This window comes from Melospiza georgiana, chromosome 28 (genome assembly GCF_028018845.1).
Source record: "Melospiza georgiana isolate bMelGeo1 chromosome 28, bMelGeo1.pri, whole genome shotgun sequence".
Lineage (NCBI taxonomy): Eukaryota > Metazoa > Chordata > Aves > Passeriformes > Passerellidae > Melospiza > Melospiza georgiana.
Window position 1 is genome coordinate 2,567,944 of NC_080457.1, and position 25,560 is coordinate 2,593,503.

At 51.1% G+C, this 25,560-nt stretch overlaps 3 protein-coding genes across 3 annotated transcripts; all 3 read right to left on the reverse strand.

Annotated features, from left to right (window-relative positions):
• Positions 1-1,417: 1,417 nt before the first annotated feature.
• Positions 1,418-4,716, reverse strand: LOC131094121 (keratin, type I cytoskeletal 19-like). Its single transcript, XM_058041598.1, has 7 exons — positions 4,192-4,716; positions 3,784-3,866; positions 3,402-3,558; positions 3,155-3,316; positions 2,728-2,853; positions 2,406-2,632; positions 1,418-1,505 (listed from the first exon to the last, which is right to left on the reverse strand). Exons 1-7 carry the CDS (start codon positions 4,714-4,716, stop codon positions 1,418-1,420), a joined length of 1,368 nt encoding a protein of 455 aa, XP_057897581.1.
• Positions 4,717-10,484: 5,768 nt separating this feature from the next.
• Positions 10,485-14,889, reverse strand: LOC131094115 (keratin, type I cytoskeletal 14). Its single transcript, XM_058041590.1, has 8 exons — positions 14,348-14,889; positions 12,671-12,753; positions 12,239-12,395; positions 11,818-11,979; positions 11,609-11,734; positions 11,300-11,520; positions 10,924-10,973; positions 10,485-10,735 (listed from the first exon to the last, which is right to left on the reverse strand). Exons 1-8 carry the CDS (start codon positions 14,852-14,854, stop codon positions 10,638-10,640), a joined length of 1,404 nt encoding a protein of 467 aa, XP_057897573.1. The 5' UTR covers positions 14,855-14,889; the 3' UTR covers positions 10,485-10,637.
• A 4,579-nt stretch (positions 14,890-19,468) lies between these two features.
• On the reverse strand, positions 19,469-25,273 carry LOC131094116 (keratin, type I cytoskeletal 14-like). Its single transcript, XM_058041591.1, has 8 exons — positions 24,696-25,273; positions 23,124-23,206; positions 22,459-22,615; positions 21,791-21,952; positions 21,009-21,134; positions 20,700-20,920; positions 20,096-20,133; positions 19,469-19,736 (listed from the first exon to the last, which is right to left on the reverse strand). The coding sequence occupies exons 1-8, from the start codon at positions 25,200-25,202 to the stop codon at positions 19,639-19,641; spliced, it is 1,392 nt and encodes a 463-aa protein (XP_057897574.1). The 5' UTR covers positions 25,203-25,273; the 3' UTR covers positions 19,469-19,638.
• Between the last annotated feature and the right edge of the window lie 287 nt (positions 25,274-25,560).

A 25,560-nucleotide genomic window follows, 5' to 3' on the forward strand; every position in this document is an offset into this window, starting at 1 on the left:
ATGTTGCCAGCTGGTTCTTCCTGTTTGCCTTTTTTACAAATCCATTTAGAGGTTCTTTATTTAGTGTTTTCTCTGGGAATTGTTTTCCTCCACCAGAAAGGAGTGGAGAGACCAGCAGAGCCTGGCTTTCAAAATTCCTGCTTTGGTATTATTTGAGAAAACTTGTTCTTGATTTTATCCTGTTAGTGTGCATCTGTAATAACTCAAAGGTGTTGTGTGTTACATTATATTGTGTGATATTATGTATTATATTATATTATATTATATTATATTATATTATATTATATTATATTATATTAGCATATGTCTGCTTAAGTGAAGACTCCCTTTTCTTTCTCTCGGTAGCAGACTGTCAGTCAGACAGCCCTGAGACTCCCTCCCTGCCCTCTGCTCAGCCTCCCTGGGTGTTTCTTTCCTCACCACATTCTGCTTCATGTCTTGGCTCTTGCCACCTCCTCTGGTAGCAAATATCCCTTTCCACAACCTTGTCTGGTCTTTCTCCTCCACCCTCCATCCCTATCCTCGGCCTGAGTTCAGCTGCAGCACTGATGGCTTGTTTTCCTTTATCCCTGTAGTGATTGCTGTGTGGTTGGAAACTAAAGGTGGATTTATAACATATTTTTTTAAATACTTGTATATTGATTCACTTGTAGAAATTATTTCTCAGGTTCAAGGCTGTATCAGCAGGAGCAAAGTTTTATTGGAGACAAGCCTTGGTCTCTGTTAGAGAATGGCCACAACCCAGGGGAGGCAGGAGGTGCTGTCCTGCAGAGTTCCTCTGAGTGCTGCCGGAGCACAACTGAGAACTCCCAGGTTATTTTGCCTTGATTTTCCAAAAGACTTTTTCTTCAAAGAGCTCCTCAGGGGATGTGCAGTGGGGCTGGCAGGGACTCTCTGGTCTGCAGTGACCTGAAGGAGAATGAGAAGAATAACTTTTTCAGCACCCTGTGCCTTTCTCTTACACCCCTTCGCCTTTTCTCTTTCCCTCTACTCCAAGCTTTGCTAAATTTTATCCTTGTTGAAAGACTTGTGACTGATTTCCCTGCCAGTTCCTCCTTCCCATGCTGTGTTGAAAGCCTTGTTTAAACACACATTTAAACACTGTGTGTTTAAATGGGCACCCCACAGTGTCAAACACAATTTCTGTGCAGAGGTTTATAAATAAATATCCCATAGCTGCATCCCTTATCACTGCTTCCCACCACATCCCAGTTAATCCCAGTTCCCTCCCACCAACAATCACAGTGTCTGACTCCAGCCCAGCCTCTCTCCAGGGAAAACCCTCTCCAGCCTCTCTTCATCACCCAGAAAAGCCTGGAGACCCCTCATCCTTCTGGTACCCAGCACTAAAGAAGCCATTCCTGGTCCCCCTTCCCTGGAGACCCCCTCACCTGTCAGACCCTGGGCCGGGCAGGGCTCAGGGCAGGCAGGGCTGGCACAGGCTGCCCTTCAGCCCCGTGCTTCTGCCAGCTGCTGTGGCACCAACTCCTCTTCCTGCCGCCCCTCTGTGGAAAAAGACAGCTCTGGACACCCAGACCCCAGCACTGCCCCCCTGGGGATCTCCCCCTGCCCTCCTCGCTGCTTTAGCTCTGTCTCTTGAGCCACAGCTCCCCCTCCCAGCCCCGAGGCCAGCTGCAGCCACCTCTGTGCCCCCGTCCTTTGGTGATGATGCTTTTCCATCTGGCACTCAGGGTTACCCCAGACTAGCACTAACAGTGCCACTTCAGCCCTTGCAACAGGCATTTTGGAACAAAAACTGACTTTTCTTGTAAATAATTTAGGAGTGGAGAGTCCAGAGGAGCCCACATCAGGGCACCACCATTCCAAAGGCTCCTCTCCCAGCAAAACAAAAGGAGTAGGTGGGTGCTCAGGGCAGTTTTGTGTGTGTGCAGCCAATGTCTGGAATTAACAGCCTGGCTGTTTCAAAACCTCAGTCAATGGAAGGCAGGGCAGAGCCAACTGCTTTGCATACAAATTAAACTTCCAAAACTTTAATTAAACTTGTTGTGCGAAACTGAAAATGTTTAGATAATTCATCGTTTCAGTTAAATTAGCTGCTAGTCCCTAAACCTGTCTCATTCTGGCAAGCCAATAAAACTCAGTTACATGACTCTTTGTCCAGCTCCTGGTGAAGCTGCCCTTAAAGAGCTGCTGAACTGTGCCAGGGGCTGGGACAGCTCTGGGGGCTCTCCCAGCCCATTCCCTGACCAGGAATGGTCTTTGGTGTGCTCCCTGGTTATTTATCAGAACCAAACCCTCAGATGTCTCATGGCTTTCTAATCAGCCCTGTCTGGAAACAGGTCGGCACTGGTTCCTCACCACAGTGTTGCTTTTCCTACTAGGATTTTCATATCCCTGTAAGGCAAAGCACAGAGATTTTAGGGTGCCCAGCTCTGTTTGCATACATGATGTCGTGTTGGCCACCCTCCAGCAGGCAGTGGTAGGTCTGGATCTCCTGCTCCAAGCGACACTTGACGTCCAGAAGGGTCTTGTACTCCTGGTTCTGGCACTCCATTTCCGCTCGGATCTCAGCCAGCCGCTGCTCCACGCAGGAGATCTGGTTCTGCAGCTCAGCCAGGTATTTGTTGTAGCGACACTCGGTCTCCGTCAAAGAGGATTCCAGGTTTTCTTTCTGAGAATGGAACAAACTCACAGGTACCTGGTTTGGACACAGGTACAGCCCTGCTCACGAGAGCTGGAGCTGTGAATCCTTGTGGCATCACCTACCATAGTGAGCTGGGCTTGTACATTGATTTCCAGGGCCTGCAGCTGACGCCTCAGCTCAGTCACCTGCTTGTTGCTCGACTCGATCTCCTGGCTGCTTGTGACCACCTCCAGATTCACCTCCTCCACCTGCAAGGTCAGAAAAGAACAGCCCTTTCCTCACCTCCTCGCTGCATCTCGTGGTGTCCAGGACCTCCCCACACCCTGCAGTGCCCTGAGCACACCCAAGGCTGACACCCTGTTTATTCCACTCTGACCCAGTGACACCATGTGGTGGCCCTTTTGCCGTGGATGAACACAGAAATCAGGCAGTACAGTTAGATCTGAGCACATCTGTGACACTTGTTGTTATGAGGACACCTCCTAATGCCTCATTTTTCCCTTTCCCCCTTGGGGCAGAGCTGGCTGCAGCTCTGAGGACACGAGGTACCTTGCAGGCGTACCACTGCTCCGTCTCTTTGCGGTTGCGCTCCATCAGCGTCTCGTACTGGCACCTCAGATCCTCCAGGATCTTCCTCAGGTCTGGGCCAGGGCAGGCATTGACCTCCACACTCACATCCCCAGTGGCCTGTTTCCTCAGACAGCTCATTTCCTGCAGGAAACACGTGCCTGTATCAGTAATATCCATCCACCTTTGGGGAGATTTTCCTTCTTCTCAGTGCCCTGAGAGAGCTGACCTCCTCATGGTTGGTCTTTAGGCAGCACATCTCCTCTGTCAGAGCCTCACACTGCAGCTGCAGGTCGGTCTTGCAGCTGGCCAGCTGGTCCAGGACGGGCCGGAGGTTGCAAATGTCGGCGTCCACATTCTGCCGGAGACCACACTCGGTCTCATACCTTAAACCAAGGTCAGCATGTCAGCAAAGCAGGGCAAGGCCTTCCGTTGAGGTTGGGGGAAAAAATGAGGAACAAGTTCTTTCCCTCCACGCATGCAGTGCTATGAACATTGCCAGTGGTGTCAGAGATCTGTTTTACTATGCAGTGTGACAGGCAGAGGGTTGGGATGTCCCCATCACCACCCTTCACCTGCCCCTCCACGGGCCAGCAGGGGACTTTACTCACTTCACTCTGAAGTCATCAGCAGTCATCCTGTTGTTATCAATGTTCAGAAGGATTTTGTTAGTCTCCATGGCTGCACACAGGATCTGGAAAATAAATCATAAGAGGAATATGTGGGCTTGCATCTTCCTCTGCCTCCAGAAGACCCTAGAGGAAACATTTACCTGGGGTATTTTATGATAATTCCATATATTGGGGTTATTAATCAGGGAAACCCATGTGCCAACTGGGTGGACCCAACCTTGCTGAAGCATCAGTGCTCAGTAAATGCAGAATCCCCCTCCCATAGACCATCATTTAATATAAACCATTGCTCCAGAGCTGTTCCCTCTGCCCTTTGACAGGCTCTGTGCAAATATGAAAGCAAAGCCCAAAGAAATAGCAGGATTTTCTTGACAAACAAGGATTTACCTGGTTCTGAAGGTCTTCGATTTCCTTGTGGTAGCAGCTGTAGTCCCGTGGCTCACAGATGGGCCCCACCTTGGCATACCACTCCCTGATCTTGCACTCCAGGTCGGCGTTGTCCCCCTCCAGGAGCCGCACCTTGTCCAGGTATGAGGCCAGGCGGTCGTTGAGGTTCTGCATAGTCGCCTTCTCATTGTTAGCAAAGAGGATCCCATCCCCACAGCCAGCCCCGGCCCTGGGGAAGCCACCTCGAGCGCAGACTCCTCCTGTGCTGAATCCCAGGGCAGAACAAGCCCTCTGGGTGGCTCCGAAGCTGCCACCAGCCGCGCTGCCGGCGCTCAGCTGCTTCCCGAGCAATCCCTCGCTCACGCTGCCGCCGGAGAAGCTGCCAACCACAGCTCCCAAGTCATAGGCAGCGTGTCTGCCCGAGGAGGCAGAGGAGACCCTCCTGGCAGTGCCAGCTGCGTTGCTGCCCGTGCTGGCCCTGCCCTGGGTGCAGGTGGTGACGACCTGCCTGACAGTGCAGCTCATGGTGTGCGTGCGGAGCCAACAGAGCCCAAGGCAAGTGCTCGGGTGGCTGCAGGATCCAACTGTGATACCTCTGTCCCCTGGTCCTCTATTTATACCAGTGCCTGTGGATCGTGCCACTGGAGAAGGGCTGTTTATTCTTCCTCCTTGTGACCTGGCTAGGAGGTGTTTTCTTTTTTTTTCAGCCGGAAATAATTCCCCAAAGGCGTTTGTCTCCAGAAATCCCACAACAGAAAGATGCTTTGGTTAACAGAAGCGTGTTTCAAAACTACATCAAAAATGTTACTTCCTGAATCATCAGGTCTGACTTGTGATGACAACTCAACAACAGTGACACAAAAACCCGACGATACCCAAGAGTGCCCGGGGAATGAAGCGCCACAGCAATTATCCATCCCCGGCGTGGGCGAGCCTACCCGGAAAGTGAAAGCTGTGGGAAAGGCATCCTATCTGACAGAGCCTGTTCGACCCCTTTGTGACCAGAAATGAGGGTGTCCCCTCACTCAGCTGGCCTCAGTCCCTGGGACCAGGGCCAGGAGACCACTCTGGGCCTGCAGCAAGGTCTGTTCCATTCCACGTGGTGTGGAGTGAGCCCCTGGTCTGGGTCTTTAGAGCTCAAATGCTCCAGGAGAGCGCAGAGGAATATTGCCCTGGAATGTACCAGGGCTGGTTTATCCCTTCTCTTTATTCTAGATCCATCAAAACATCCCCTTGAAGAGGTCTGGGTTGTTTTGCTGCTTTAAAGAGTAGACAAAATAGTCAAGTATTTATCTAAAATATGAAAGGATATTTCCTGGACACCAAACATGCGGTCCACTGAATATTCACTGCCACACAGGATGTTTCATAAGATTTCTGAAGCAGTAATGTGGAGAATTTCAGGAGATGCATGACTCTACAGAAGTCTGATCCAGTTCTAACCAGCACCGTGAAAACTCCCCAGTACAATTTAGGTGTTAAATTTAGAAAGGACAACAGAAAATATATTTTTAAAAGTTTATTAAATTAATTTTTTATTTCTGGAATGCTAAATTGAGGAAGAAGGGAAATAATTAAAATGTTTTGTCATCTGAATCTTTCATTTTATTAATAACATTAATATAGCAATGCTAATATTGGCTGGCTCTCACCCACATGTGGTTCAGCTTTGGGTTTGGCATCCAGGTCACCTGGACACGTGGCATAAAGAATGTGTCAGGTGCAGCCTGGCTCACAAATATTGCTTCTGCCATTTGGGCAAGTTCATTAAGCTCAATTTTATCTTGACACTGCAAATCCAGCACTCCTGAACTCTGGGGTGGTTCTGTGGGGGCCCATCCTTTCTAAGAGCCATCATCAGGGAAGCCAGGGTGCTCTGGTGCCACAGTGATGGCCAGACCCTGCCTGGAGCCAGGGATCAGGGTCAGGCAGGGCTGCCCACCTGCAGCCTGATCACAACTGGTCTTTTTTCTACCAAAGAATTATAAAGTGACTGCTGAGTAAACATTTAATTTCATTTAATCAAGATTTATATGGTTCTTCATTTTTAAAGGCCAGGTTGGATGGGGCTTGGAGCAACTTGGTCCAGTGGGAAGTGATAGGGGGTAGAATGAGATGGTCTTTAAGGTCCCAACCCAAACTTTCTTTTTCTCTTCCTTTCCTTTCCTTTCCTTTCCTTTCCTTTCCTTTCCTTTCCTTTCCTTTCCTTTCCTTTCCTTTCCTTTCCTTTCCTTTCCTTTCCTTTCCTTTCCTTTCCTTTCCTTTCCTTTCCTTTCCTTTCCTTTCCTTTCCTTTCCTTTCCTTTCCTTTCCTTTCCTTTCCTTTCCTTTCCTTTCCTTTCCTTTCCTTTCCTTTCCTTTCCTTTCCTTCTTCCCTTCTTCCTCTCTCTCTCTCTCTCTCTCTCTTTCTTTCTCTCTCTCTTTCACTCTTTCCTTCAGGCTTTACCAAAGATGATTAGAATTCCTACAGCTTTTGTAAAGGAGAACAGTAATTTATTATTATTTTCTTGGAATTGTGCGTTCTTCATGCCAGCTTTATTCCTTTCCAAAATTCAAAATTTTCTTTAAAACCAGCTCTTGCTTTTCCATGAGAACAAACCTCAAGCCCTGCCAGCAGTCACAGCCCTCATTTTACTAAAGCCATTTTCACTTTGTGATGAGGAGATCTGCTAATGACGGCATCTCCATGCCTAATGGAAGGCTCCTGCCAGAATTAGCCTTGATTGACTTCCTGGCTGGAGTCTGCAGACGGAAATTTGCTCCCCACATCCCTGCAGGCAGCCAGGGGCAATGCCCTGATGAGCTGTCCTTGCCTGACTTGGGAGCCCCTCGCAGGCACTGCTGCACCCCAGGGAGGAAGAGGAGCAGAGGAATGACAGGGGAGCAGAGGAATGACGGCTCATGAGGATCTCCCGTGGGCATTTCAGGAACAGCAGCACAGGTCTGACCAGGAAAAATTCCTACTTCAAGTAACAAATGAGCAGAAGAGCCTCCCCCAGGCAAAGGTGTTGCTCCCGCGTAATGAGCTCTGTACAAAACAGAAAGGAAGGGATCGGATTGCAGGTTTCCATCGGCGTCCTGGGCTGTGTGACAGAGTGGGGTGGTGGCAGAGGGTGAACATGCTGGAGTTATTCCCAAGAGTCCTCTACAGCAGAATTATCAGACTCAACTGGGCAATGGAAATGGGAAAGATTAGATTTTCCTGCAGGAAATCTTTGGGAGTCTCAGGATATCTTTTAAGGCTTAAGACTGTTTCTCAGGCTAATGCAGATGAAGTTTAATGTGCCCCCAAGAAGGAGATCCAGCATTTCATGTTACTACAAACACTCCCTGAATCACCAGGTGTTGTCACATCCAAGAGGACTTCCTTGGGGACTCAGTGACTCAGATACAGCACCAAACCCCAAATCCCTGCTGGTGCCCAGGCACAGGAGGGCCAGGGGAGGAGCTGGAGCCAGGCATTGCCAGCACCCACCAGCCTGGCCAGGGAGAGGCTCCTCCAGAGGCACCCCGAGCTCCTCTCTCTCATTGTCAGCTGAATTTCCATGTTAACCTATGGAAAATCCTGGTGTTCTCAATTTACAAAGTATTTACAAAGTATTTGCTTATCTGGCTGGTGATGTACCTGTCATGCCACTTTCTGTCAGCCTGCTATTGGCTGTCCTGGGGCTCATCTCCATCTTCTGGTGACACCAGCTGCTCCAGGGTCTGATCCCAGCTTTGCAAGTCACTCCAGGCAAATCATTCAGCTCCTCCAAGTCTCGATTTCATCCTTTGTAGGATGGAAACAACAATAACAACTATCCTCCTCCTCGAGGGCATTGTAAAAACAACTGTCTGAGGAGCACATGGGGCTTTAGAGATTGGAAAGATGGCATTTAATTCAGTATTATTCATTGTGTTCTTGCTATTTTATATTACTCTTGACACGGGCACGTCCCATTGATTTCTCTCTATGTCTCCATCATGAAATACCTTTAAAGGATGTTTTCATTTCTTTTCCATTTTAAAGTTTCCATTTTTTTGTTTTGTTGTCCGTAAAGTTTCACCATCATTCAATGAGGTCTTGCCTCTGTGATTCCCAACTGAATCCTAAAAAGACTTTTCTTCTTGTACTTGCAGCTTGCAGCAAATCTGTAAAATGCTCTCCAAAACCAGTGTGTGTCCATCTCTTGGACAGACAATTTGTCCCTGTTTCACAGACACAAATGTGTGTAGCAAAGGGTAAATAACAAGCAGTAAGTTACATTATAGTTCTGTGGTACTTTCCTTCTTCAGAGCACTATAATGTCACACAGAGATCATTTGTGCTGAGCTTGGACTTCGCTCTTGCCTGTGATAACAGGGTTACACTGAGCTGTGTGCAGAATTAAAGCCTGTTTCATTGATGCAAATATATGTTGATGAATATCCCCTGATAAGGTCCTCCCAGGGGAACTGAATCCACTGATTACAAACCAGGCTCTTCCATCAGCTCTCCCAGCTCTCCTCAGGATTCATCTCTGCTGCTCCTGCTGGCTGATGGAAATATCTCAGATCCCAGCGATGACTGGGTGTTCTGCTGGATCCATCTCTCCCCTGTGCCCTTTTGGCTGCAGAAGGGGCCACATCTCTCTGTGCTGCCAGCACAGAAATCAGTCTTGGACTGACGTCTCCTTTTAGCCTCCTACTTCTATTTAATCAGTTATATTTGTGGTTTGCAGAAAGCTTTTCTGTGTTCATACACTTGGGGCATTCTGCAGATGGTTCAAGACTTAAAAAGCCATTTACAGCTAAAGTATAACAACACTACAACACTCTTCTGATGCCAAAAAAAAAAAAAAAAAAAAAAAGGCAGCACATTAGCAGTTTGCTCAGAATTTCCAGCCTGCAGCTTTGCCTGCTGCCAGAGAGTCTGAGATAACTTGAGGCTCAGGTACATTTTTCCTTGATCTGGTTTTCATTTTTGAGATAGCTCTGGTTTGTTTGGCCTGGAAGACTTTCCCCAAAGAAGATCTGTCATTCCAGCAAAGGGAGAAGCACAATACAGTCCATGAACTCTGCACTCTCTGTGTCTCGTTTCCTGCCCTTTTCTGTAATTGCTGAATGATGATACACAATGATAAAATCTCACACTCCCTTCTCTGGATAGACCTGGCAGGTTCCCCACTTCTTCGATCTCCTTTCCTCTCCTTTGCCTGTCCTGTCATGCCCAGTGTGACCTCATCAGCTCTTTCCAAACCTGCTGGGGCCAGGGAGCACCCTGGGGACTGTAATGCTGTGGGGAGACTCAGGGAGGGTGAATGAAGCACTGATCACCCAAAGGATGAGCAAGCTGAGCCTCAGCTGTCCATTGTTATAAGGGAAGCTGATTTAATGCAAACTGTTCCCTCTCACTTTGGTCTGAGCCCAGATCTGTGTCCTTGAGGTGTGGGATGGACATAAGCTGATGCACAGGGCTCCCAGCTACCACAGACTAGAAAGCATGAAGTTGGATCAAAGTGATTCCATCAGGTTTTTGGCTCTAAAACAATTTCCTCTCCTCTCTGGCTCTCCCTTGGTCGCTCTCCAGCAGGCGAGTGGGCACAGGCACAGCCAGAACCTGCTGCTGCCCAGCTGAGTCACTAATCCTGAGCAGCAGCTCAGCCTCAGGCATCATTTCTACCTCTCAGGTAGTTTCAGGAAGGGTTTTAGCAGTGATCTGTTACACACGACAGTGATTGAAATTATTGCTGCTCATCCCTGTGCAGATTAAGCAATGGTTACTTTAGTTCCTCAAGTGCAGCCCTGGGGCAGCATGAATAGCCCTGTAAAAGTTTTTGTGTCTGACAGTATGATTTAAAGGCAGTCAAAAGAGACAGCAGGCCTGTAGGGATGAGGTTTGCCAACAGCTGGATGCTGGGCTCATGTCTCAGAGAGAGCATCTGACAGCAGCAGCCTTGCTGAAGCCATCTAAGCTCAGCTTACAGGAGAAAGTGACTTTTTATGATCTTAAGAGTGTGAGAACTGAGCTTTATTTTGTTGGCTTTAATTACCAGTTGTGTGGCACATTGACCTCAAACCTCATAATTCCATAATTGCCTTCATCACACAGTTTATGCCTTAGCCAGTCCCATGTATTTACAAGCACACTGAGTTCATTAGGAAAAAGCTGTCCCAGGCAGAGCCCCTGTCCCTCCAGGTGGAACCCATGTCCCTCCATTCCCCTCCTCTCACTGGCTTCTTGTGGTTTCTCAGGACTTTCCCTGGCATGAACACAGAACCCAGAGGCTTTGAGGGATCACATGTCAGTGATCAGACAAGACAAGTCTGCAGTTGCATGAGCGAGAAGAAAAAGCTTTATTAAGTGTGTCCAGAGACACCTGCATGGAATGAGGGCAACACATGAGGAAGAGCAGGTGAAGGGAGCACACATGGCCTCAGGCACTTCTTGGCTCAGTCTGATGCTCTCCTGGGCCAGGGGCTGTCCTAGCGAGTGGTGAGTGCCACCTGCTCCCGGGAGGACACCACCTTCCCGTCCTGCACCTCCTCCACGATCGTGCGCACTTGGCGGGACGATGTCACGACTGCAAAGGAAAGGGCGGCGATTATTCACGGCAGGAAGGAGAGAAATTCCTTGAAACATTATCAGATTGTGAATATTCTTCAAGAGCTGGTGGGAATTCCACAAGGGAGTGGGAAATGCTGCTTTAAACAGCCCTGCTTTGACTGGGAAGGAGAAAGAACCAGGCTAAGTGGAAAGGGGGGTTCTTACCGTCTCTGCCAGAGTGTGAGGACATGGCCGAGGAGTACTGGGAGGAGATGCTACAAGAGAAGCACAAAACCAAAGAGGTGTTAGGGACCAACACTGATTATTGCTGCTACACAGGCTCTGCATTCAGGCAGGAGAAAAGCAGAGAAGGCTCATGGAGGTAAAAGTGTTGCTCCACTTGGCCTCTCCTGAGGGACAGAGGAACCACAGCAACACCCCACTACAGCCAGACACCGGGCACAGAGCACTGGGCATACACATCTGGTGTGAACACAGAAACCAGCCCTGAAAGCTCTGACTGGGCTGACACCCTGGGCACTTTGTGTCTGTCTGTGACCCATCTCCTCCCACCGCCCTCCCAGCAGAGCCCCTCACGCACTGGGCGTCCTCTCCCTCCAGCAGCCGGCGGTACGTGGCGATCTCCTGCTCCAGGCGGCACTTGACGTCCAGCAGGACCCTGTACTCGTGGTTCTGGCGCTCCATGTCGCAGCGCAGCTCGGCCAGCTGCTCCTCCACGCCCGTGATCAGCATCTGCAGCTGCGCCAGCTGGGTGCCGTAGCGCGCCTCGGTGTCGGCCAGGGTGCCCTCCAGCGCCGCTTTCTGCGGGACGGCCACGGGGATGGGCTCAGGGGGTGGCCAGGGTGGGCACAGCCCTGCACTGCCCTCCCTGCATGCCCAGCCCTGGTACCATGCTGAGCTGCGACTGCAGGTCGATCTCCAGGCTCTGGATCGTGCGCCGCAGCTCCGTGATCTCCGTCTTGCCGCTCTGCAGCTGCTCCGTGTTGATGGCCACCTCCCGGTTCAGCTCTTCTGTCTGCAGAGAGGCAAAGCCCTCAGAGCCCTGGCACCAGCCACGAACCCAGCCCCAGTGCTCAGTGCTCAGCCCCAGCTCCTCACCTTGCTGAAGAACCACTGCTCGGCGTCCCTGCGGTTCTTCTCCGCCAGGCTCTCGTACTGCTCCCGCATCTCCGCCAGGATCTTGGTCAGGTCGATGCCAGGAGCAGCGTCCATCTCCACGCTGATCTCCCCACCCACCTGCCCGCGCAGTGCAGTCATTTCCTGACACAAAAAAGACACAACACATGTCAAGAGTGACGTGGCATCTTCCCATGGTGAGAAATTTCTTATTTGAACCCAGTGCAGGAACTCCACAGAGTTCCTGGAGGTCCTGTCTGAAGGGATTATATCTCTCCCCTTTCCTGCTCTAGTGTCTCCTGACAGCTCTGATTCCAGAGACTCCTGTGTGTTTGGCCTGACTGTTTCCCTGGTGCACAAAGAATGTTTGTAGGTCCTAATTTGAGCCCTACTCCATGCTCACCTCCTCGTGGTTCTTCTTCAGATAAGCCAGCTCCTCCTTCAGGTTCTCAATCTGCATCTCCAGGTCAGCTCTGGACAGGGTCAGCTCGTCCAGCACCCGGCGCAGGCCGTTGATGTCGGCCTCAACACTCATGCGCAGAGCCTGCTCCGACTCAAACCTGGGGACAACACACACAGCTGCATATACCCACCTGATACAGCACTTTTCTTATCTTTTCCTTCCCCAGCTCAGTGTATTTTTGCCAAGAATCTTTAATTCAATGTGTGTGCACAGCTCTCACGTGAAGAAATAGCAGCGCTGTGCCCAGGAAGAAATGAACTATTCCCAAATCTCCCACTCCAGTGGAGCAACCCCAGATGCAGATAAAAAGCACCCTGAACAGCCAGGATTTCCCCCCTTTTTCACAAAAGCTCTTGGAGGTGTTGGACTCACTTGGTTCGGAAGTCGTCTGCTGCCAGCCTGGCGTTGTCGATCTGCAGGACGATGTTGGCATTTTCAACAGTTGCAGAAAGAATCTGATGGGGGATAAGTGAAAGAGTTCAAAAGTCATTTCAAACACTGAGTGATCCCATCCAGAGAAGGGCTGGAGCAGCACTGGGCCATGGACTTCCATGTGGGCTCTGCAGAGAAGGAGATGGGGTGCTCGTTTCCATCTCCCATCAGCACAGGCTCAGTCTCCTGGGAACACTGCCATGGGCACTGCCATGCCCAGGTGGCACCTCCAGGTGCTCACACCATGCCGAGCCCTGGCAGCACTCCAGGCTTTGGGAATGGGAGCAGCCCAGCTAAGAAGGAAAAAGGGTTGAGGAAGGAAGGGAGTGCCTTGTGCCTACCTCATTTGGCTTTCATAATTACACCTGAGGTGCCAGTATTTGCTCTGACATTATGAAAATGATTGGCCATTTAGTGAGCAGGAATTTCTGTAGCCACGAGCTAATGAAGAACTGTAAATTCTCCTGCTTCAGAGGATATCCAAGGAATAATCCAGGAATATTGATGTGGTCATTTCCCAGCTGACAGGGGAGAGGGAGGGAGGGGATCTGCCTTCCCCTGGATCAGGAGCAGAAGGTTTCTGTGAGACCCAGCACTTCATCACTCAAATCCTGCCTCCAGATGTTTCTGTGCTCCATCAGAGCACACTGACATGCTGGAATCTGCAGAGGAGCTTCCTGCATCAAGGCAAGCCCTTTCCCCCAGGGTGAAGCCCAAGAAATTTTCGGAATGTGAGTTCCCCCCAGGGGCTGACCCTGCCCCATTTCCCAGGAATTTATTCTTAAGACCAGGTATGACATTGCCCAACCGTCCACACCTCATTCCCTCAGTGAGCCTGAGCTCACTCAGGATGAGTGATAAGGGCTGAGGGGGGGCAAGCAATGGCAGGCCAGGGAGGGATGGGCAGATTCTGGTGCTCTGGCAGAAGGACTTTGTTTAAAAACATCCAGGGAGCTGCTTGGAATATAGAAATTACCTTGGCCATGACTTCATCTGCTGAATTTTACAGCAGAGCACACACCTGATTTCAGCACCTACCATAGCCCAGAGTGTTCCAATGCTGGACTGGATTCTGTGTCTACAGCTCCCAAAGAACAACATCCCATAGGACACTTTCTTTCTACTTTAACTTCTACCTTTACCCTCCTCAAAGGATAGGGGGTAAATCTGATTCGTAGGATACTTGTGAGAATGACTATTCATCTCCATCTGCATATCACTCAGCAGTGAACAGGCCCAGGAGATAACAAGTCCCTGCCTGCTGATAGCTCCATCAGGAGCCTCACAGGGAGCAGCTATGGGGCACAAGCAGTAAGAAGGAAAGCAGGAGGTGACAATGTGGCAGCAAGTATTGTCAGGTAACCTGAATCACTATGTGAGTCCTTTCCTGCCCCATCTTTCTCCCTACACCAGAACAGTCAACAGAAACCCCATTCTGGTGCCTGGTGATCTGCTGTTCATAGTGACTGTTATTCCAAAGCTCTGCTTTTCATTTCACACTAATTACCTGCTATTTGATAAACCTCTCCCCTCCGGCTGTAACATGAAAAAGGTTTAAAAGTGACTCTCTTCTCAAGTGGCTTTGGTGAAGATGTCACGTTAACCCCAGCATCCTACCTTGTTCCTGAGCTCCTCGATAGTCCTGTAGTAGGGGCTGTAGTCACGGTCAGGACCAGGCGCCTGCTTCTTGTACCACTCCCTGATCTTCACCTCCAGGTCGGTGTTGGCCTCCTCCAGGGCTCGCACCTTGTCCAGGTAATTGGCCAGGCGGTCGTTGAGGTTCTGCATGGTCTCCTTCTCCCCCGCCGGCAGGATGCCATCGCCGCCCCCAAAGCCTCCAAATCCCCCCGCAAAGCCGGCCCCAAAGCCGGCCCCATAGGCGCCCCCAAAGCCGCCGCCCAGGGCCCCTCCTGCGCTGCTGCAGTAGCTGCCCCCAAAGGCGCTGCCGAGCCCCGAGACCACGCGGGAGGACACGGAGTAGCTGCCGGAGCCGCCGTGCACGCTGGGGGCCCGGTACCCCCCGGCCCCGACACGCACGGAGGAGACCCTGCTGGAGCCTCCCCCCAGGCTGCCGAAGCCCTTGAGGGACGTGGAGGACGAGTATTGGCGGACAGAGGTGCTCATGCTGGAGGCTGCAGGGGCACAGAGAGGCGGCTCGGCAGCGCAGCAGCAGCAGCAGCGAGTGCTCGCTCCGCTGCCTCGGGGCCCTTTATAGCCCGGCCAGGAGGCGTTGCCACACTTTTTTTTTTACTTTTTTTTTTTTCTCCTTGCATTCCCGACGATTTCCATCACTCATAAAAGCTGAGCCAACTTCCAGAATCGTCATTTTTGCCTTTGTTCTATTCACGCTTTTTGTCATATTGCACTTGAAGCTTTTTCTCTTACAAAGGGCATCTTTATGCTTCTTCCGTTTCCAAGTAAATTGTCAGGTGTGATTAAAAGGAGGAGGCTCCTTGCTCAGGGCTATGATTTAATTCCCTCTGCACGGTGAGCTTTGAAACAGAGCGGTGCAGGATTTGAGGGAATAGCTCAGCATCTCTATTACTGTGGCTTTTTGTCCCAGCTACAGTTTCCTGTCCCTGCTTGGGCTGCACACACACACCTGCCGGGACAGCAGCTGTGTTGTGAGACCCTGAATGCACCTCCAAAGCCCCTGAGTACAATGGTGCTGGAAGGAACTTGGCTGCCAATCCTGGAAATACAAGTCCGCTCTTTTATCCGCAGGGAGAAGGATGAGCAGTCATGAAAAAGCAATGAAAAGGGAATTTGTGCTCCAGGGCTCACTGGAGTCTTCACTTCAGAGACCACCCAAGAGTGGGGGACTGTGGAAAGGTCATAGGATGGGTTGTTTTCTTTGTGAGCTTAGCAAACCTTCCCAAAAGGACAGGGTATGGCGGCTTGCTGAGAATTATGAGATCTCCACGGAAAATGTGGGACAGCAGAAAGTAGATGAAGGACATAAGGAAAAAGCTTTTGGTGTGTAAGCACTGTGAACAGGAGCACAGCTCAGCAGCTGGTGCCAGTGATGTTTGCTGTGATGTTTTTCTGTCAGTTGTGAGCAGGCAGAACAGCTTCACTGTGAATTTGGAGTTTACGCTTCCCATCTAAACAGAGCTTCAGGAGAGACAGAGATCACCTCTGGCGAGCAAAAAGGCTCCAGAACTGAGCACAGCGGTGTGGCCAGGCCCTGCTGACCCACGGCCCAGGCAGAACCCACCAATGTGAGTGTGCCTGGCTCATCCTGCAGGGTGTGGAGGGGAAGGGATTGCTCATGTGTGCACACGGTGGATTGTTGGGCTGTCTCTGCAGACAGGCCCCAACAGCCCCTTCCCAACAGCCAAGTTCTTCCTTAGATCATTTGCCAAAGGAGGGGAGAAAGGGTATGGAAGGAAGAACAAAGGTACATTGCTGACGAGCTCAGAGGGCACAACTCCCTCCCCTCCATCTGCAGAAAGCTGGAGACGGTACAGGAGTGGGATGTGTCCTTGGAATATCAGGGTTGGCTGCTATGGAGGTTCCCTATCTTCACTGGTGGATGGAGACAAGTCCGTGCAGCTCGGAGGGCTGGAGGATCGGAGAGCTGGAGGATCAGAGCCTCTGCTGGCTCTGGCTCTGTCCCCTGGAGTGTTGCTGTCGTGTGAGCGCCGGGCACCGTGCCAGGGGACGCCCACTCGCCGCTCGTCCTGCCCAGGTGCGGATGGAAAAGGTGCAGCAGCAGGCGGGGGCGGCCGGGACGTGGCAATGCCAGGAATGTGCTTCGTCCCCCTCTTCATTTCCTCACCTCTGCCCGGGCAATGCCGCGGTTTGTGCTCTCTGATTGCAGCGGGGATGTGGGCAAAGGGCACTCTCAGAGACAAAGCCGGTGCAGAGCCCCTGTGTGAGTCCAAACGCTCAGCCTTGCCCTGAGCGAAGCCCCTCAGAGTGGCACAGTGTCACACTGTCACCTGTGTGTCACACGGGTGATGCGCGGTTCTTCCTCTATGGGCAATTGCCTTTCCTTTCATCTTTTGTTTGCCATTGATCTGCTATGCCATAAAAGCCCAGAATATCTGTGATACTTTGGTAATGCCACAGGGCAGCAATTAAAATCATGAGCATTAATTAAGACTTAAAACTATATTAAGCACTCAAGGATGTTATTTCCATGACCTCCCATTGAACACAACCACAAGGACTGCATGTTGCTTCTATCACACCCTTTGAAGTAAAAGGCTGAGTATGAAACCAGATCCTGCCTCTCTTCTTGAGCACGTGCACACTGTGAGCTCATTTTTAATATTATTCAAAATCAGAATTCCAGTCCTACAACATAACAGGAGCTTCATGGTAGCACAATGGTGTTCAAACACACAATTGGTCTTACTTTGGGGGAAAATGGAGGTGAAGTTCTGGCTCCAAAATTACATATCAGCAGATGCAGATTCTACCTGGATAATACCATTTCCCTCTTTTTATATGTTTATAAAGTTTGCTCTGGAATCAAATTATCATCAAAAAGTTTCCTAAAATGAGCTGAGAACCATGCATTAATGTATGTTTCTGAAGTGGTCTTTTCTGTGAGAGGAATTCAGTGTTGCCTGAGAAGTCAAACCATCTTTCTGGACTAAATTCCCACTTTCTGAGACCTGCCTCAAGCTGCTGCTGCCTGTCAGCGTGAGCCACCCCTGCAACTCCCTCCTCCGTGAGGTTTCCTAAGGTCAGGACTAATTATTAATGCTCAAGGCAGGAGAAAATTGACATCTGTTTTCCACACCTCCCTCACACTGTGCAGGAGTAATTAAAGCAGGGGATTTCATTAGCAAAGTGTTGTTTGTTGTTTCTATAGGAACACAGGTGCGCCAAGACTTTTACCTGAGGAAAACACAAAGCAAGGGTGAATTCCAGAGAGGCACCACAGCATCCCTGCACTGGGTTTTGCAACAGCCAGAGGGCCACAGGCATGGCAGGGGACTCAGAGGGGCTGCAAGACGTGTTGGTGGTCCCTGCACCACCCGTGGGGACAACAGGGTCCCTAAGAGGTGACCTGGAATGGGGTGTGGCTGTGCAAGCTGTGTCTGTCCCGACCCTTCTCAGGTATCTGATCTTGAGCAATTCAGCCCGTCTTTACCCAGCTGTGGGACACGAATTCCCCCAGGGAGAGTCCCTGGGCTGCTCTGGGCTCTCTCCTCGGGGCTGTGGGAGTGGAGGGAGCACAGTCTGCAGGACCGTGGAGGTGCTGGGGCTGGGAGTGCCTCGGGGTGGGAGGCTGGGGAATTGTGCTGCTGCTGACCCGTGGATCAGCCAAGGGTGTGCAGCAGCCTTTATCCCAACCCCCTGACGAGCTCACTGATCCTCAGCATTAAACTTCAAACCAGAACTGTGTCTCCTCTGGCCAGTGGATGCTGGGGATGCTCAGGGCAGCCAATACCCCATGAGAGTCACAGGGGTCTGCACCAAGGGAACAGAATCCCAGAATCCCAGAATCTCAGAATCCCAGAATCTCAGAATCCCAGAATCTCAGAATCCCAGAATCCCAGAATAATGAGGTTGGAAGAGACCTCTAAGACCATCAAGTCCAACCTATGCCCCAACACCTCAACTAGACTGTAGCACCAAGTGCCATGTCCAGTCTTTTTTTAAACACATCCAGAGTTGGTGATTCTACCACCTCCCTGGGAAGAGCATTCCAGTACTTTATTATTCTTTCAGTGAAAAAAAAAAATTACTAATATCCAACCTGTACCTTCCCTGATGTAGCTTGAGACAGGGAGGGCACAGCCCAGGCACTGGGCAGAGCTGCAGGGCAGGGGGTTGGGGGCCTCAAAACCATGGAGCCCTGCCAGCCTGGCTGCAGGGCAGATGATGCACTGCAGGCATCATTCCAATGTTTGGGGGAAAATAAAGAATTCTCTCTTATCTGCTCCTACATTCCAGACAGATTTCTGGAGAAGGGTTTCAAAGCTGTGTGGCCAGCTCTGCTCTCACTCTCATTCAGTCGCTCTGCTCTGATTCATTTCATTGAGTTAGAAGTTGGATTTACAAAGTAATAAATGTGTCAGAACGCAGCCAAGAATGTGTCTGGACTGGCTTTCCAGGAACGCTGGGCTGGCTGTCAGCAGTGGGAACTGCTGTGTCAGGAGCAGCCACCGGCAGCCGGGGAGTGCCACAAGAGCTCCCAGAAGAATTTTAATCCTTTTCCTTGCACAGACCATACCCTTCTCTTCCCATCACTGCTTTCCTCACCCTTCAGTGGCGCCTTTGGAAGCAGGAGCCCAACTGAGCTGAGTTTGGCTGTCTGGAGGGACAGCAGCCCTCCTGACAGATCCCTGTCCTGCCTGCAGATCAGACTGTTTCACCCCAAAGTTTGGGATCCAGAATGAGGAGCAGCTGCTGGGGCAGAGCTGGGGCGTGGCATTTACAGGGTCCTGTCTGCACCACCTGGGCTTTGTTCACTTGCTTGGCCTGGCTGGGTTAAAGCTTCAGCCCTGCTGTTGCTGGGCACTGCAGTGGGGGAGCAGCGCTTTGTCCAATCTGTGATTCTCACAGGCTTCATCTCCCACCCCCTTGAGATCAGCTCCTTTCCAAACTCCCCCCACACCCTCTCCCCTGAAGCTGCCAGGTCTCAGGAGTTACAGAGGTGTGGGTGTGCAGGCCCCACCATCAGGACACCAAGGATGGAGAATGTTGCTTCTCCCAGCTTTGTCCCACAGCTGCAGGAGTGGGACTGCCCAAGAGCATTGAGACCAGACCTGGGTTTGCAGGAATGCAAAGAGAAGCTTTATTTGATTTCTGTGAGAGAAGGGTGAGAGAGGGTAAGGAGGGGGGTGATGGTGGGAGAAGGTGCTTTTGGTGATCCATATGGCAAGAACACATCAGCTGGGATCTGCTTGGCTGTGCTGGGCAGGGTCTGCAGCAGAAGAGGCAGTGCCTCAGTGGGCAGCCTGGGTGATCTGCTCCCGGGAGGAGATCACCTTCCCATCCTGGACCTCCTCGAAGATGGTGCGGATCTGGCGGGTGGTTACTGGTCCTGCAGTGGGGAAAGAAGGAGATGTTACTGCCATGGCAGCAAGTAGGAAGTGCCTTAAAGACCTTACAGATTTATTACTACAATCATCACATCAGAAACCCAATATAGCACCGCATTCCCACTGCTAAATTGTACAGATTCAGTCTGTTCAGATAATTTCTGACACGTGTTTTGGTATATCGTGATATTTGTTATATAATAAATTTGTTGTATCGTAAAATTTTGTATATAAGTTCAAATTTTGGAAATATAATCAAATAGTAACTTTAGTAGAAAAGTAAAAGCAGTCTGTGCTAAGAAGGTGGGTGAGGGTATGAGAGCTGTGTATGATCAGAGTTTCAGCCAAGACCTGTCCTTACCTTCTTTCACAGGCTGTGAGATGTAGTGGGAAGACATGCTACGGGAGGAGAACAAGGAAAAGGAGGTGAGAAACAGGAAAAAAGTGAGTAATGTCCACGATGAGATCATTATTTAAACCCTGCCTTAATACTATGTACTAATACATGATTCAAATGCTTCTGGAAACTGCCAGTGTCCCAACTGAAGGAAGAAACTGCTAAGGATGGGTGTGTGACACAGTAATTCAGACACCAGTGCAGCACCTGCCTGGGATCACACAGACATGGAAGGGTGGCAGCTGGAACCCAAGGGTGCTGCAGGGCTGTTAGAACCACTGAGCTGTTGTGGACTGCTGGGACTGAAAAGAGAGCCACTGTTGCATGCAATGGGTCAGGGAATGGGCTGAGAGAACCCTCCAGGGGATGCAGGTGGTTCACTTTCTATTTCCTTTGCTATGATCCATCTCCTCCCAGCTGCCCTCTGTCACTGTCACATTTTCCGAAAAATCCCTTCGCCAGCATTTCTCCTCCAGGGAAGCCGAGGAACCTCAAACAGAAATCCTGGCACGGGGATTTTTCAGAAAACATGACAGTGAGAGCCCTCCCAGCGAAGCCCCTCACGCACTGGGCGTCCTCTCCCTCCAGCAGCCGGCGGTACGTGGCGATCTCCTGCTCCAGGCGGCACTTGACGTCCAGCAGGACCCTGTACTCGTGGTTCTGGCGCTCCATGTCGCAGCGCAGCTCGGCCAGCTGCTCCTCCACGCCCGTGATCAGCATCTGCAGCTGCGCCAGCTGGGTGCCGTAGCGCGCCTCGGTGTCGGCCAGGGTGCCCTCCAGCGCCGCTTTCTGCGGGACGGCCACGGGGATGGGCTCAGGGGGTGGCCAGGGTGGGCACAGCCCTGCACTGCCCTCCCTGCATGCCCAGCCCTGGTACCGTGCTGAGCTGCGACTGCAGGTCGATCTCCAGGCTCTGGATCGTGCGCCGCAGCTCCGTGATCTCCGTCTTGCCGCTCTGCAGCTGCTCCGTGTTGATGGCCACCTCCCGGTTCAGCTCTTCTGTCTGCAGAGAGGCAAAGCCCTCAGAGCCCTGGCCTTCCCCCTAAGACTAGCCACCCTCCTAACAGGACTGCAAAACCAACCCTCCGCCCCATTAGGCCACCTCCTGCCAGAAGGCACCTCTAACTCCATTAATCCCAGCCCTAATCCTAATGGAAACAACAAGCCTAGTTAGCACTGGGTGTATGCCTAACAGCAAACCTCACAGCAGGCCACCTTCTCATCCAACTCATCTCTACAGCCACAGCAGCCCTACTTTCCACAATACCAGCAGTTTAGCTTCTAACTCTACTAATTCTCTTCTTACTAGCCATCCTAGAGGTAGCAGTAGCAATAATCCAAGCCTATGTCTTCGTGCTCCTACTGAGCCTTTACCAACATGAAAATATCTAACTCTCAGTGGCACACCAAGCACATTTTGTCACGTAGTACACCCTCCCTAGCCCCTGACCCATCCTAGGAGCAGCTGCTGCTCTCCTAACCACCTCAGGACAAACAATATGATTCCACTACAACTCCTTATTCTATTCCACTATTCTCGTCATGTTCCAATGATGATGTGATTTTGTATGAGAAAGCAGATTCCAAGGCCACCACACTCCCCCTGTACAGCAGCCCCAGCCCCAGCCCTGTGCTCAGTGCTCAGCCCCAGCTCCTCACCTTGCTGAAGAACCACTGCTCGGCGTCCCTGCGGTTCTTCTCCGCCAGGCTCTCGTACTGCTCCCGCATCTCCGCCAGGATCTTGGTCAGGTCGATGCCAGGAGCAGCGTCCATCTCCACGCTGATCTCCCCACCCACCTGCCCGCGCAGGGCAGTCATTTCCTGACACAAAAAGAGAAGCACATCATCATAATGCAATTCAAGAACCAGCATTTAAAATGTTCCTCTTGAGAAAGAGCTCTTCAGCAAAGTGAGCATTTGGGGGCTGATCAAAAGGGAGCAAATTGGGGTATTTGCTCCATGACCACAAATAAAATCATTCAAATTCTTGTGAAATCCCCACTGGAGTTAATTTTCCAGAGAATAAAGCAGTGCCTGTAGGTGGTTCATTTCTCAGGGAACTGTCCTTCCCAGCCAGAAGCTGCAAGGGCTATTAATAAACCTCTAACAGCCACAATGGGTATTACTAATGTGGCAAATGGTGAATGGGATTTCCACAGGCTCCAGGGAGGATGTGCTGCTGTCCAGAGAGCATCCCCTCTGCTGCCTCACCAGCACTTCTCACCTCCTGCCCAGCAGTTCAGAACCCAGCACAGCCTTAAAGGCTGGACCAGAACTCAAATTTCACTACCCAGAGTGGCCTTTTTAGAGCCTGACTCTGTGCTCACCTCCTCGTGGTTCTTCTTCAGATAAGCCAGCTCCTCCTTCAGGTTCTCAATCTGCATCTCCAGGTCAGCTCTGGACAGGGTCAGCTCGTCCAGCACCCGGCGCAGGCCGTTGATGTCGGCCTCAACACTCATGCGCAGAGCCTGCTCCGACTCAAACCTGGGGGCACAAACACACTCAGCAAAGCTGCACCAGCCCTGCCAGCTGGACACACAGCCCCTGTCTGTGCCTCCACACTGCTGTTGGCATCGTGACATGGCCCCATTGACAATTTTCCTAGGGGAAGCTCTGAGCAAAGTGGGGGGAAACTGATAAAGAAGTGTCCACCTGAGTCTATAACATCACCCTGCTCCTTACACCAGGCTTTGGTACTGCCCTGGGCTCTGTGGAGTTGCACACACACATTAAGAGCACAGTGAGGCACAGGGCAAGGTCTCTGTACCAGAGATAAATCAGCAACAGGAATAAAATTGTGGGTTTGGAATGAACCAACATAATCCCTGTGTGCCTGTAAGGCTGAGAGAACCATCTGCTTTGGAAATTGCACCCTCATTTTGAAGGCTTTGCTTCCACACTGCCTTTCTGGGGTGTGGACAAGATTTTCTCCTCATTTCATCAAACTTCCCTGCACACTTTATTCCATTTTTTTCCAGGAAATGTGTCTTACTTAGTCCTGAAGTCATCTGCTGTCAGCCTGGCATTGTCAATCTGCAGCAGGAGGTTGGAATTGTCCACTGTGGCCGCCAACACCTGGGCAGTGAAAGATAAAAGAGTGTCAGGAATTCCTCCTGGCTGAGTGTTGGGACAGGAACAACACTTTTGGGGAAGTTTGGCATTTCCTTAGCAGAAGTCTGGAATCAGGACAAGTGAGATGCAGCTGAGACTGACTGCTGGTTACTCCATGACCTCCCTTTCCAAAAATCCACCAGTAAGCATTTCAAAAGGCAGTGAGGCCACATAAAATGTGTGAGATCTGCTGGTGGCCTTTGTTCCTATCCTCCAGGGCAGGTGCTGTTTGTGGAAAGGTCAGAGGGACCAGTGGGGTGTCTGTGCTTGTTACACTTTATTCTGGGATGGATTTAATTGGTTGGCAGCAGAAACAGAGCAAAAGGCAGTGAGCAGGTGCCTACAGATTCTGATTTTCATATTACCAAAGCAGGAGCAAATAACCCACACTGGGAGGAGAACTCTGTTGAGGAGAGGGGGGAAAATGAGCTCCCTGCATCCTCTGCCAGCACTCCTGCAGCTCCAGCTGTCCACAGCTTCTGGAATCCCTGGGGGCAATTCATGCATGGGAAGTAACAGAGAACAATGTAAACTGGAGCGTTTCCTCCAAAATGGTGTGCTGGGACTCCAATCAAACAGAGAGGAATCCCCCCTGAGCTGCCTGGGCTGGGGACTTTGTACCATTCCAGCCCTGGGGCAGTAATTGCCAAAAGAGGCAAAAAACTCTGACTCTTATTGGTCAGTTCCATCTTTTTATCATCTAAATCTCCACCACAGGAGGAGCTGAAACAAGTTTGCAAATTCTTTGCCTGAGTGTTTCCAAATATGACATCAGTGTTTCATAGTTCGCCCACAGCTGCAAATTTCCCTGCACCTTAATTTTAAACTCCCAAGAACTCACAAGATCAGTGCAGACTTGTCTGTTTTCTTCATTTTTGCCTTACATCCTCTTAGATCTGTTCCTGCCAGTGAAAGCTGCCACTTGTCCCACTCAGGAGGATGTAACCAAAAGCTGACATTGAGACATCTCTAATTTCCAGCCGGGAACTCCACACATGCCACTGGGACGCTTTTTACAACATAATTAGTAATGACTAATTACAGAGGTAACAGTCATCTTCTCTGCTTCCTCCCTGACACATCCCACAGTGATAATCCCAGCATCCTACCTTGTTCCTTAGCTCCTCAAAAGTCCTGTAGTGAAAAGGAAGGCAGGAGGTGACAGTGTGGCAGCAATTATCATCAGGTAACCTGAATCACTATGGGAGTCCTTTCCTGCCCCATCTTTCTCCCTACACCAGAACAGTCAACAGAAACCCCATTCTGGTGCCTGGTGATCTGCTGTTCATAGTGACTGTTATTCCAAAGCTCTGCTTTTCATTTCACACTAATTACTGCTATTTGATAAACCTCTCCCCTCCAGATGTAACACGAAAAAGGTCATCTCTTCTCACCAAGAAGACACTCACCAAGTGACTTTGGTGAAGATGTCACGCTAACCCCAGCATCCTACCTTGTTCCTGAGCTCCTCGATAGTCCTGTAGTAGGGGCTGTAGTCACGGTCAGGACCAGGCGCCTGCTTCTTGTACCACTCCCTGATCTTCACCTCCAGGTCGGTGTTGGCCTCCTCCAGGGCTCGCACCTTGTCCAGGTAATTGGCCAGGCGGTCGTTGAGGTTCTGCATGGTCTCCTTCTCCCCCGCCGGCAGGATGCCATCGCCGCCCCCAAAGCCTCCAAATCCCCCCGCAAAGCCGGCCCCAAAGCCGGCCCCATAGGCGCCCCCAAAGCCGCCGCCCAGGGCCCCTCCTGCGCTGCTGCAGTAGCTGCCCCCAAAGGCGCTGCCGAGCCCCGAGACCACGCGGGAGGACACGGAGTAGCTGCCGGAGCCGCCGTGCACGCTGGGGGCCCGGTACCCCCCGGCCCCGACACGCACGGAGGAGACCCTGCTGGAGCCTCCCCCCAGGCTGCCGAAGCCCTTGAGGGACGTGGAGGACGAGTATTGGCGGACAGAGGTGCTCATGCTGGAGGCTGCAGGGGCACGGAGAGGCGGCTCGGCAGCGCAGCAGCAGCAGCAGCAGCAGCGAGTGCTCGCTCCGCTGCCTCGGGGCCCTTTATAGCCCGGCCAGGAGGCGTTGCCGGCGCCTTTCGACACCCCTGACAGCCAAAGCCAAATTCCAGAATCATCATTTTCCTCTCCTTGATTTCACATCTTTTGTCACATCCACCATGGGACCTTTTTCCTCTTTGATTCCCAGCGCCTGGCGTGGTGCAGGTCCCTGCTCCGGGCTATGTTTTGGCGTTCCCAGTGTCCGTTCCTGCTCCACCCGCTGCTCCCTCATGGAGTAACACAAGTGAATCCTCTGTTATCCGCCAAGTCA